The 14,313-nt window shown below is 43.9% G+C and overlaps 1 protein-coding gene across 1 annotated transcript in view; it reads right to left on the minus strand.

The window, feature by feature from the left end:
- LOC103823257 (transportin-1-like) overlaps positions 1-14,313 on the minus strand; it is a 153,202-nt gene that overhangs the window by 18,459 nt on the left and 120,430 nt on the right. The window contains exon 24 of the mRNA XM_050986343.1: positions 12,347-12,489. Within this exon, the coding sequence (XP_050842300.1) occupies positions 12,382-12,489 (108 nt within the window). The 3' untranslated portion in view covers positions 12,347-12,381. The remainder of the gene's footprint in view (positions 1-12,346; positions 12,490-14,313) is intronic.

Raw genomic sequence — 14,313 nt, forward strand, 5'->3', positions numbered from 1 at the left:
CATGTAGTGAAATCCTTCTCTCTATTCTTTTAGTATAGTTTTTATATATTATCTATCATATAATAATAAATCAAGCCTTCTGATACATGGAGTCAACTTTGTCGTCTCTTCCCTCATCATGGGACCCCTCTGAACGGGGTAACAGCATACAGTGAATTACCCCAAGGGTGGAAAGGGTCTTGCACTCTAGGTATGATCAGGCCAGTTTTCTTCACTCTCCCGAGAACAAAAAGCAATCTGTTAGGGGCTCCGTTGTACGAGACCTTGAAAAGGGAGAGGAGGAGTCTGAAGAAGATGATACCGGTGATAAGCGGGAAGCACGCTTGGGGGGAAGAGGAGTGGCCAGCAGCAAGAATAATCGATTATTATGGGCCGGCCACGTGGGCACAGTATGAAAGCTATGGATATAGGACTCTGATCTACCTACTGAACAGGCTGATCAGGTTGCAAGCAGTTATGGAAATTGTATCGAATCACACCTCCGAAGCCCTGGATTTACTAAGTCAGGAGCACACACAGGTGAGAGCCTTTGTGTACCAAAATCGAATAGCATTGGACTATTTGCTGGCCGAAGAGGGAGGGGTGTGTGGAAAATTTAATGAATCGGAGTGTTGTATTGAAATTGATGATTATGGAGAAACCATAAGAGGTTTGGCGGCCGAAATTAAAAAGGTGGCCCATGTCCCAGTCCAAAAATGGAACTCAATTTTACAGTCCTCCTGGTGGGACAAGTTATTTGATGGAGCATGGTGGAACAAGGTAATATTTCTCGTTCTCTGTTCAGTAGCCGGGATCCTATTCCTACCCTGTCTGATTCTGTGTTTTATCAGATTGATCCACTCTGTAGTAAGGGGAATGCAGATTGCAATAGTCCCCATAGACTCAGAGGGAGCTTCCGGAAGTGATGCATATAAGATTATGTGACTCGGGGAGAGAAGGTATGCCAGCGATGCTGCAGAAGCATTGGCAAGGTTTGAAAGGCAAAACACTGAAGAAAGAAGTAGTATAGTGTATCAGGGCATCCCACAAGGGGAATACCGAATAGTGTAAAGGGTACTCGGCTTGTGAGGAACCCTCAGTGGTGATGGGTAGAAATAGAAAATTAATAAAGTAGAAGAATGAATTAAACGGGTAAAATAAATGGGGAGGGATTGTAGTATAGGATATAGATAATTCATGCTTTGTAAACTGTATAAAAATTATAAAGATCCAACCATGCCTCTGACCCCCATGGCCAGAAGCAAGGCTTTCCTTTCAAAAGATTTCCCCGATTCGCCCAGATAAAATCATGACCATTAACGAATGAATGAGTCCTTCCTGGGTGATCATTGATCATTTCCCAGGAATGTCCAGAGCATTCACCGACCAACACCTGGAAGAGATTACATCAAAGAATGGCGAAGTCCTGGATGCAACTGAAAAGAGGACTATTTCGAGGAGCCCAGACAGCCATCCAAACCGATGGACTGACTTTTGTACCGGACTGACTTTAGTACGGGACTGAATCTGTATAGTTCCCGTTATACATATGTAGGAACTTGCAGAAATCTTAGGTAATTTCTGCTCCAGGCAGAATAAACTGTATATAAGCCAGTTACCTGGAGCAGTCAGTGTGAAACTCTGGGGAGACGCTGACACTATGTCAGTTTAACCCAAGTTCACCAAGCGTCAAAGTCCGGGGTTGACGCTGTTTTGGCTGTGGCGGTTTCATAATATTCTATTTTTGGTTGTCGATCTAATAAATTTATAATTTTTTTTTTAAATTTGGCTACCGATTTGATCATTTACAGCACTTATCTCATTGCTGTTTCCAGTAAATTGTTCTTATCTCAACCTGTGATTTTCACATTTTTGTGCCTCCAATTCTCAACTCCATCCCTGGAATGGGAAGAGGAAGGTGAAAGGGGAGTGAGTGAGTGGCATCTACCTTGGAAGAGCGTTGGTGGAGGCCTGTGATGTACTTTGGACCTGATTAGCATAAGAGATATGATAATTAGGATACATTGGCAAGAACAAACAGATCTTTAAAGACTGAATCAAGACATTATTAGCCTTCCTAGAATAGTATATAAGCATATGTAGTCCACAATAAATTCAGATTCTGATCAACAGTCAGTCTCCCTGTCTCTCCATCACCGATAATTGGTTCCCCACGTGAGGAGCAAGGATCTGGCTGCAATCGGTGAGTCCTCCGGAACTGGAAGTGCTGGTGTGAGAACCAGGAGCGGGCCAAAAACAATCCCTCCAAAACTGCCAGTATTTGCCCTCAGTGCCATAAGAGGAGGCATAATGCTAATCACTGTCAGTTCAAGTATGATTTTGCATGGTGCCTGATGTCTGGAAACCGGAGCAAAAGCACGGAGCAGCACCACACAAAGACACAGATGCCCCAACCAATGCCTCAGAGAAGACCACCTCAAGCCTTAGCCCAGCCACCATCCCAAGCAGCCTTTGCCGGATCACAAGCAGCCCCCACCAGTCTGTCACCTAACTATATGCAGCCACCCCACACACTGCAGCACTGGACATATCAACCAATAACACAGTAAAGTTATCCCATTGCTCAGTTTTTTGTCTCCCTACAGTAATCTATGGATATGTGAAACCTGGTAACCACATTTTGCATATAGGTAGATCATCAACCTTGATAACAGGGTTTTTTCTGCTGCCAGGAGTCATTGACTCAGTAATATGTGATAGAGATAATTCATGCTTTGTAACTGTATAAAAATTATAAAGATCCAACCATGCCTCTGACCCCCATGGCCAGAAGCAGGGCTTTCCACTATATTCAAAAGATTTCCCGGACTCGCCCAGATAAAATCATGGCTATTAACAAATGAATGAGTCCTTCCCGGTCAATCATTGACCATTTCCCAGGAATGTCCAGAACATTCACAGAAGACACCGGGAAGAGATTACATCAGGGAACAGCAACATCTTGGCTACAGCTGAAAAGAAGACCATTTTGAGGAGCTCAGACAGCCATCCAAGCCTACGGACTAACTTTTGTACAGGACTGAATCTGTATAGTCCCTGTTATACATATGTAGGGACTTACAGAAATCTTAGGTCATTTCTGCCTGAGGCGGAATTAACTGTATATAAGCTGGCTACCTGGAGCAGTTGGTGTGAAACTCTGAGGAGATGCTGACACTACGTCACTTTGAACCAGGTTCACCCAGCGTCAAAGTCCGGGGTTGACACTGTTTTGGCTGTGGCGGTTTTATAATATTCTATTTTTGGTTGACGATCTAATAAATTTATAAATTTTTTTTATAAATTTGGCAGCCGATTCGATCATTTAAAACAACTCTGACTCAGTTGGGGAAATAATGATCATGGCTTAGACCCCTCAGCCACCCAGTATAGTCCTGGCCGGGAGCAATATAGCCCAACTCATGCTTGTCCTGGCAGCACCCCTATCTCCACCCCCCATAGCTGAACAGAAGGGAGGGGGGTTTGGTTCCATAGGGGTCTCACAGATTTTTTGGACACAACATATTACATCTCAGTGACCCACATGCCAATGCACAGTGACTCTGAAAGGCAGGGACATAATTTTAACAGGACTCCTTGATATTGGTGCAGATGTGACTGTTATCTCAAAAAGCCAATGGCCCAGTGATTGGCCATTAATGACTGTGCCTCAGGTACTCTCTGGCTGTGTGGGAATAGTCAAAGCTTGCAAAGCCAACACTTGGTGCAAATAACAGAGCCTGATGGGTGGATAGCCACAGTTAAATCTTTTGTGCTTTCTGTTCCCCTGGTTTTGTGGGGGAGGGATGTGTTAACACAGTGGGGAATTTTTATGCATTCAAATTTTGAATAGGAGTCATTGGGATACCCCCACAATGGTCCCTTGCTGAAGTGCCTCAAGCACTTTCAAGCATTGGAAGGAGCAGCCCAGCTATCAAAGTGACACTTGATACAACTTTAAAGCCCTGAGTGACATCTCACCTTAGTCAAAACGTTTCTGCTACCAGTTACTTCCCTCATTAGCAAAGTAATTTTATTGTGAATCTTTTGGTACAGCTATTTAGTACTATATAACTAAATTTTTATTGTTTTAGACTTCAATATTTATATCCCATTACTTTTATTAAGCCCAACTTAAAGCTATCCTACAAGCAATCTTTAAAAGCTGCTACAGGGGGTGTGGGCACTCCCGCCCGCCTGGCACCAGCCACTGTTAAAATTTACCTTCTAGTTTTATTACTTGTGATTTGTGATTTTTAACAGGATTGTTACTAGAAAAATTTGAAGGTGTTTGTGTAAAAGTGGTGTCTTCCTACATATTAGTAACATAGCAAAACTGCATAGGTCACTGAGATGCCCAAAGCCTGAAGAAGGATCAAAGGTCAGCAGGAGAGAACCTGAAGGGCAGAACAAAGGAATTCCAGCCACTCCAGACAGAAAGTCAGCTTCATCCGGGGCCCAACATAAATGCCTCTATGCCAATGCATGCAGCATGGGGAACAAACAGGAGGCAAAAGACTATAATCTTATTGGCATCACAGAGACATGGTGGGATGATTCCTATGACTGGAGTGCTGGAATGGAAGGATGCAGGCTCTTTAGGAAGGATAGCCCAGGGGAGATGAGGAGGGGGTGTTGCCCTCTATGTCAATGACCATCTAGAGTGCATGGAGCTCTGCCTGGGGATGGATGAGGAGTTGAAGACAAACAGGCCACGTGGTAGGCAGCCACAAGGGCAGTTCCCAGTGCTGCAATTTTTCCTTATTCAGTCCTTTGTTGAATTTTTGTTAAGGTTTAATAAACCTTTTAAATTTTTTTAAGTGAGCAGTTGTCTCTCACATATGTGAGCTAAAGAATCTTGAATTTACTACTATCTAATGGAGTGGATGCTCAGTCTTTTTATACTCCTGGGGGTTGCATCCGCCAACCCTGGCCCCTCCCAAAGTCTGTTGGTCAACTCTTCTTTGCCATTTATTGATGGAGACTGCTTTCTTGCAACTTGATTGGAAGGTCAGGTGTTGTCATGCCGTGCCCCCCTAGCAACAAGCTTTTCCATTCCCAACTGCCCCATGTAAGGGGCACATGTGCACGCCTTCTTTCTACCTGTCCGAGGCAACCCAGGCTGTCTGATGGCAACAATATGGGGGGGGGGAAGGGAACTATGGGGAGAACAGAGGAACGGAGGACATCTAAACTACAGTAACATAACTATACATCACTAAAGCTTCTCTTAATATTCACACAATATTCATCCCTTAATTGCGAGAGCCAATCATCTCATTATCCATCTATAACATACAAGACAAACTTTAAACTTTATTTGTAGCAGTTATTTGAGACTTAACTATAATTAGTATATAAACTCTACTGTCAGCTTTATTAGTTGCTTACTTCTACTCCACAGTTTTAACAAAGTAATTTTATTGCAAATTTTCCAGAACAGTTGCTGTTTACCTTGATGTTTAATTGTTATATGACAAATTTTCAGTACCCTTTTTGTAATAATAGAGTTTAAATGAGTTAATTCTTCTTAAGATTAATTTTGTTTAGTCTCAGTGATGTTAGCTATAAGTTCTTTTAAGTATATTTTGTTATGTTTTGCTGAAGTTAAGTTTTAGTGAAGCTGATTTTAAGTTTTGCTGAAATATACCTGTTTGAACGATAAGATATAAATTCTTTGCTATACAAGTGAATGACATAAAGCCTAAGTGAATTTATACAAATTTGCTCATTTAAATTAAAAGATACAGCTATTTGGTTATAGAAATAAGAACAATTTTTGCTTTTTATTTTTTATAAGTACTACTAAAGAATGAGTAACAATTTTATATTATGACTGCTATCAGTTGTAAGCTGTTTAATGCCTTTTTTGTTTTACTACTATTTAGCTAAAGATAAATGACAAAGCCATCTGCTTTACAAACCTTCACATATTGTTGCATAGCTATTTATAAGACATATTATTTTAAAGAACTTTCCTAACTACTATTACTAAAAGGTTTTCAAAATATATTAAAGAGACTCTTCCAGTTAAGGCCTGGGCCCTGGCCAAGTCCTAGTCTTAACTAGTGGAGAAACATACCAATAAAGCCAAGCGTTTTCTACACCAAAACTATACTCAAGTCATTCTGACTTGCCAAATTTGGACCTATAACAGCTAAGCCTCCTATTAAAGTGAATGTCGAAAACATACTTGGGAGTAGTTCTCCAAGCCCTCACTTTAAATTTAAGCTTGCCAATTACTACAGACTCTAAGTAATAGTACAATATTTAAGAAATTGATAATGCATTGTTTTAAATCACCAATCTGTTTTTCATGTACTACTAATTGTATATATTATCTGTTTTATTTTTACTTAGTATAAGTTTATTGTTTTGTCACATATTGTTTTGCTTTTATGTTGCCTTCATGTTCCTAACGAGAAACACATGGTTTTAAAAAACCCCAAAAAATTAGTGGGGAATATAGCTGCTCAAGAACTTTACACTAATATTTACACTAAAAATTTTGAAGGCAAATCAAATCAAATCTAATCCCTTACCCTCCTGAAGCACCCTTGGAGCCCCAAGAATTAGAGCTCCGGGGTTCTGTGAAAAGGGATTTTTGTGGTAATTTTAAATACACGTGAAAGAATCAGTCTAAAACTTTAGATGTTTCTCCCTACCACCCTGTATATAAGAATCAAACCTTTTGGTGCAATTACACTTCTGGCAGCCCTTCTAAATCCAGTAATGTCCCCCGTGCAGCTGCCATTGTGTGAATAATTTTGGTTTGTGGAGATCAGGCCTGAGCCTTTAGTGGCTGGGGTTTAGCACCCTAGCTAAAAGATTTTTTTAGGATGAGTGTGTATGTTATGATTTTGATAATAATTGTATTAATCATGATACCTTGCTTGTTTCAATGTGTGCAGAGATTAATTAATAAGGCCATTAAAGGAGTGGTTATGGTTGAAAAGAGAAGGGGGAGATGATGTACTTTGGACCTGATTAGCATAAGAGATCTGATAATTAGGATGCCTTGGCAAGAACATACAGATCTTTGAAGACTGAATCAAGACTTGCTGACAGGAAAAGAATTCACTTCTGCAAGCAAGAGATACTGTAAAATGCATAAGTTTTTTTATGTGATGATTAACCCAATCATTGTAGTAAAAAATTACTAGCCTTCCTAGAATAGTATATAAGCACACATAGTCCACAATAAATTCGGATTCTGATCAAGTCAGTCTCCCCGTCTCTCTCCATTGCCAATAGCGCTGAATTGGGGAGTACTATTCGTAAACCACAACAGAGTGGCATAATTGAAACATGGTGGGATAAGTCCTGTGACTGGAGTGCCATGTTGGATGGTTACTGTAGGAAAGACCTTCTGTGCTGTTCTTGTGAGCTAGCAAAGGCCTCCAGAAGATAAGGAAGCCCTATATCTCTCCTGAAGGAAGACAACAAGGTTGTCACCATGGAGACAGAATGGAGGAAAGTTAAGAGATATGGACTCTGGCTAGCTCACAGAGTGACGTGGCTCCCCGATCACCTACTGGGAACTTTGTTTCTCTTTTATGACCAATGGGCACTGAATGTGTATGTTGGATGGGTGTCAGTGTCTTGGAAAAGTATAAAAGCAACGTTGCTAAAATAAATCTCTCTCTTGCACCTTTTGATGGAGTCGTGTACTTTTGTACCGTGTCGTACTCTATAACGACAGGTTACAGGCTCTTCAGGGGGAATAGGCAGGGCAGGCAAGGTGGGGAATGGCACTGTATGCAATGGACAGGCGAATGTAGGGAGCTTGCAGTTGGCAATAGCATGATTGAGATCCTCTGGGTAAGGATTAAGGGACAATCAAATAATGTGGATGTCATCAAGGGAGTCTACTACAGACTACACAGCCAGGAGAATGACACCAATCATAGAATCATAGAATGTTAAGGGGTTGAAATGGACATTAAAAATCCTCTAGTCTCAACTTCCCCTTCCATGGGCAGGGACACCTCCCACTAGACCAGGTTGCTCAAGGCCTTATCCAGCCTGTCTTTGAACACCGCCAGGGTTGGAGCATACACAACCTCTCTGGGCAACCTGTTCCAGTCTCACCACCCTCACAGTAAAAAATTTCTTTTTAAAATCTAATCTAAACTTCCCCTTTCAATTTGTATCCATTGCTCCTTGTCCAATCATTATAGTTCCTGACGAAGAGTCCCTCTTTGGCTTCCCTGTAGCCCCTTTCAGATACTGAAAGTTTGCTATGACATCTCCCCACAACTTTCTCAAGGTTTAACAGCCCCAACTTTTTCAGCCTGTCTCTATAGGCAAGGTGCTTGAGTCCTTTTATCAAATTAGTGGCCTCTTCTGGACTTGCTGCAACAGTTCTCTGTCCTTATGTTGGGGACAACAGAACTGTATGCAAGGGGGGGGTCTCAAAAGAGCAGAGTAGAAAGGGAGAGTAATTTCCTTCAACCCTCTGGTCATGCTCTGTAGCAGGCACAGGGTCTGCAAGGGCCCTGTGGCGTGCAGAAGCCTAAGATAGGAAATGCCAACTCATGGTGAATGGGCTTGAAGCCCCTCTTCCACCTTTTGGAATCCCTGTTTATCTCTCTGTAACCCTATAGGTCACTTTCCTTTAACCCTTGCCATTGGACAATTTCTGATACCCCTATACCCTATATAAAGAACTGTTTTAGCCCAGCTCTGGCTAGATGAGCTGTCACTGGGACCCTTCACAGAAGAACCGATAAAGACATCGTTGTGGAACACCACACGGCCTTCTCCTCTCTCTCCCTGTGTCTGCCTGCCTAGGAACCTAGCAAGCTGAAGGGCTGAAATCACAATGAGCTGATAAACACTAAAGAGCTGATCACACTTAAGCTTGCTAAGGTTGCCTGCATCTGAGAACTGCTTGTGAACTCGGACAGTGTCCCGAACAGGACTGTGCTATCCGGACCCCTTCAGCCTGCTGGGGACACCCTGAAACCCAGCAAAGGTGCTTTTTCTGTGCTGTGAGGACACATTGGCAGCTCATGGTTTTTTATCAAACATCACCCCCAAATCCTCTGCAGGGCTGCTCTAATTCACTTTGCCCAACAGGTAAATGTGTCTGGAATTGCCACAATCCAGGTGTAAGACCTTGAACTTGGCCGTGTTGAACTTCATGAGGTTTGCACAGACCCACATCTCAAGTCTGTCCAGGTCCCTCTGAAAGCCATCCCTTCCCTCCAGCGTGTCGACCACACCACACAGCTTGATGTCATCAGCAAATTTGCTGAGGGCGGCCTCAATCCCACTGTCTATGCCACCAACAAAGATGTTGAACGGTATCAGTCCTAGTACTGACTCCTGAGGGACACCACTCATCACTGGTCTCCACATGGACAATAAGCTGTTGACCACAACTCTTTGCGTGTAGCCATCCAGACAGTTCTTTATCCACTGAGTGGTCCATCCATCAAATTCACGTCTCTCCAATTTGGAGACAAGAATGTCATACAGGACAGTATCAAATGCTTTGCATAAGTCCAGGTAGATGATGTTATTTGCTCTGCCCCATTCACCAATGCTGCAGCATTACTCTGGGAGTTAATGAAAATCACCTCAAGGACAACAGTCATGGGTCACAGCCAGCACAGCTTCATGAAGGGAAAGTCCTGCTTGTCAAACTTAATTTCCTCTTACGACAAGATAACCCACCTAGTTGACCAAGAGAAGTCTGTTTGGGATTTCTGTAAAGCTTTCAATATTCTCTCACAGTATCTTTCTTGACAAAATGTCCAGCACACAGCTGGATAAACACATCATGCAATGGGTGAGCAACTGGCTCATGGGTCAGGCACAAAGAATTATAGTCAGTGGGATTACATCAGGCTGCTGACCAGCAACTAGTGAGGTCCTGCAGGGCTTCATCTTAGGCTCATTTCTCTTCAACATCTTGATAAATGACTTGGACGTAGGACTTGAAGGGATACTAAGAAAGATTGATGATGACACTAAAATGGGAGGACCTATTGACTCCCTTGAGGGCAGAGAGGCTCTGCAGAGAGACCTTGACAAATGAGAGGGTTGGGCAATCACCAACCATATGGAGTTTCACAAAGAAAAGCGCCACATTCTGCACCTGGGATGGGGAAACTCTACATGTACAGACAAACAGGAGAACAAGGGTCTGAAGAGCAGTGCTGCAGAAAGGGACCTGATGTAGCAGTGTGATGTCATAGTTTGTCTCAGGTATCCCTGTCCTTTCCCAGGTGTCAATCACCTTTCCTCTCCCCATCCTGACCCCTGCTGGGTGCTGTCTGTCAATCCTGGCATTCCAGAAGAGCATCAAGTGATTGGCAGAGTTAAAAAGATGCCCTGCATCCCTGGGGGGTCATTGGCCCACCCAGGTGTCCCTTGCACCTGAGACCTGCCCACCCTGCACCTGGTTGGTGGGATCCCTACACCTTCCCTCCCCCTCTCCTTGGGCTTAAAAGAGCCAGCAACCACGTGGTTCGGAGATTCTGTTAGAAGCTGTTATGAGATTCAGAAGCCTGCCATCTGAATAAACTCTGGATGGAAACTCTGGCAGAATCCCACTCCTTTCTCTCACCTCGCCTTAAAGCATCTGCACGAGGTAAATCCAGGGCTTTGCATGTCTGGACTTGTCTCCAGTGCCAGCTGCAGCTACCAGCCAGCCAGAGGTGTCTCTGAGGTGAATACACCGCAGTTGCCACCTTTTGGTCAAGCAGCAGAGGCTGACCAAGACCGGATAAGCCCCATCTGGATATATATTGGTAATTATTCCAATTACCTGGGGGTCCTGGTCAGTGGGTAGTTGGATTTGATTCAGCAGTGCCCTGGCAGCCAGGAGGGCCAACCATATCCTGGGGTGTAGCAGGCACAGGGCATGCAAAGCCTCCATGGCGTTCAACAGCCTAAGACAGGAAATGCCTAGTAATGATGACTGGACCTAAAAAGCCCGTCTTCTGCCTTCGGACCCTTGCTTATCTCTCTGTAAGACTATAGGCCACATTCGCCTCAACCCTTACTATTGGACAATTTCGAAAACTCCTGTGTGCTATAAAAACCCCTACTTTTGCCCAGTTTGGCAGAAGAGCTGTCCCTGAGAACCTTCGCAGAAGACATCAATAAAGACATCCCTGTGGAACCTCATACAGCCTTCTCCTCTCTCTCCCTGCGTTTGCCAAAGGCACTTAGCAAGCAAAAAGCTGAAATCACAAATGAGCTGATAATCACTAAAGAGCTGATCTCACTTAAGAGCTGAGCTTGCTAAGGTAGCCTGCAGCTGGGAGCTGCCTGGGAGCCCAGGCAGGCTGTGCTGAACAGGGCTGCGCTATCCGGACCCACAGCAGCCAGCCGGGGATACCCCGAAACCTGGCCAAGGCGTGCATTACTGAGGTGCATCAAGCACAGCATTGCCAGCCAGGCAAAGGAGGGGATTGTGCTGCTCTGCTCTGCACTGGTGTGGCCTCACCTCTAGTCCTGTGTGCAGTTTTGGGCACACAATATAAGAAAGATATAAAGCTATTAGAGAGAGACCAAAGGATGACAACAAAGATGGTAAAGGGTCTAGAGGGGAAGCCATACGAGGAGTGGCTGAGGTAACTTAGCTTGTTCAGCCTGGAGGAGACTGAGGGTAGACTTCATTGCAGTCTACAGCTTCCTCATGAGGGGAAGAGGAGGGGCAGGCACTGATCTCTTCTCTCTAGTGACCAGTGACAGAACCTGAGGGAATGGCATGAAGCTGTGTCAGGGGAGGTTTAGGTTGGATATTTGGGAAAGGTTCTTCACCCAGAGGGTGGTTGGGCTCCCCAGGGAAGTGGTCACAGCACCAAGCCTGCCAGAGTTCAAGAAGTGTTTGGACAATGCTCTCAGGCACATGGTATGATTCTTGGGGTGTCCTGTGCAGGGCCAGGACATGGACTTGATCCTGATGGGTCCCTTCCAACTCAGGATATTCTACTGTTCTATGATTAACATAACATTCTTTATTCAATGCTAAGGTAATATAGTATGTGGTTATGAATGCATTTAACTTCTCATTGCTAAGTGTCTTAACAAACTTGCTTTCCTATCCTAGGGAAATATCCCTGCCTTAGACTACATCAGTCATCTACTCATTCATAAGTCATAAAGGGAGCCTGTTACTTTAGCATGATGGCTTGAGGATTATAATAATCATTTTGCTTATTAAACAGGCACTTTTTTACACCTACATTTCCAACCTTATCTTGATACACTACTTTGTGTATTGAAAGGTAGCTGTTTCAACATATCTGTAAAATTTTATTCTAGTGAATTAATTATGTTTCATATAATATAAACAGGGAGGAAGACTTGTTATACAGCTCTGTTTAGCAAGGAAGATTTGCGTGCTTACCTCTAATTGTGGGACTGCAGCCACAGTGCATAAGGTTAAACTCCATAGTAAGCTGCAAGGCGCTCTTTTAAGGGAAGAGGAAACTGGTCAGAAAAACGTCTCCAATTCTCATCCCCAACTTGATTTTTAAATCCATGAAGAATCTACAAATGAGAGGGGGGAGGGAAATCAAGATAATAATTAAACAGTAGATACATGATCATTATTTACGAGCAGCATATGCAGTAAACCATAAACTGCTGGATTCTGCATCTGTCCATTTGAATTTCTCAGTTTAATATTTAAATGTTACTAAGAGAAAAAGGAAGTCCAGGAAACTTCCTAGCCTGGTTCAGCCTTTGGACTACTATTCATTGCTGGTCCTCCATGTGAGTGGCAATGAAGTCACAAAGCGTAGTTCAAGGGTGATCAAAAGAGACTTTAAACCCTTGGGATGGTTAGTGAGGGAAGCAAGAGCACAGGTTATTTTTTCCTTTGTTCTTCTAGGTGCAGGCAGTAACATTGAAAAAAACAGATGGACCCTGGCTACTAATACATGGCTCCGTGACTGGTGTTACTGCCAAAATTTTGGTTTCTTTGATAATGGGATGGCCTACATGGAACCAGGCTTGCTGGATTCAGATGAGATTCATCTTTCTCAAAGGAGGAAGAGGGTCTCGGGTCAAGAGTTAGCAGAGCTTATTGACAGGGCTTTAACCTAGATATGATGGGGGAGGGGGACATCATCAGGTTTAACAGTGATAAGGTGTGGGATGGCATGCAATCTCACTCATAGTAGGTAGATGCCGGAGCCAGCAAGAGATGCCCCGAGCCTGAAGAAGGATCAAAGGTCAGCAGGAGAGAACTTGAAGGGCAGCACAAAGGAATTCCAGCCACTCCAGACAGAAAGTCAGCTTCATCCGGGGCCCAACATAAATGCCTCTATGCCAATGCATGCAGCATGGGGAACAAACAGGAGGCAAAAGACTATAATCTTATTGGCATCACAGAGACATAGTGGGATGATTCCTATGACTGGAGTGCCGGAATGGAAAGATACAGGCTCTTTAGGAAGGATAGCCCAGGGGAGATGAGGAGGGGGTGTTGCCCTCTATGTCAATGACCATCTAGAGTGCATGGAGCTCTGCCTGGGGATGGATGAGGAGTTGACTGAGAGCTTGTGAGTCAGGATTAAAGGGAGGGGAAGGACAAGTGACATCATAGTGGGGGTCTGCTACAGGCCACTCAACCAGGAAGACTAAGCTGATGAGATTTCTGCAGACAGATAGGAGTGGTCTCAGGTTCACATGCCCTGGTCCTAATGGGGGACTTCAACCACCCTGACATCTGTTGGAGGGATGACACAGCAGGGCACAGGCAATCCAATAAGTTCCTGGAATGTGCTGATGATAACTTCCTTCTCCAAGTGAAAGAGGAGTCCATGAGTAGAGGTGCTATGCTGGACCTTGTTCTCACCAACAAGGAGGGGCTGGTGAGGAATGTCAAGCTCAAGGGCAGCCTTGGCTGAAGTGACCATGGAATGGTGGAGTTCAAGACCCTTGAGGCAGCAAGGAGGGTGGACAACAAGTTCACTGCCCTGGATTTCAGGAGAGCTGACTTTGGCCTCTTCAGGGATCTGCTTGATAGAGTGCTGTGGGATAAAGCCCTGGAGGGAAGAGGGGCCCAAGAGAGCTGGATGATATTCAAGGACTGTCTCCTCCAGACCAAAGAGCAATGTATTCCAACAGAGGAAATCAGGGAAGAACATCTGTGTGGATGAACAAGGAGCTCCTGGACAAACTTAAACACAAACAGGTAGCTTACAGAGGGTAGAAGCAGGGAAAGGTAGCCTGGGAGGAATACAGAGAGATTGTCCAAACAGTCAGGGATCAGGTTAGGATAGCTAAAGCCCTGATAGAATTAAACCTGTCCAAGGACATCAAGGGTGAGAAAAAAAAGCTTCTTTAGGTACATCAGAGATAAAGGAA

The sequence above is a fragment of the Serinus canaria genome, chromosome W (genome assembly GCF_022539315.1).
Source record: "Serinus canaria isolate serCan28SL12 chromosome W, serCan2020, whole genome shotgun sequence".
Lineage (NCBI taxonomy): Eukaryota > Metazoa > Chordata > Aves > Passeriformes > Fringillidae > Serinus > Serinus canaria.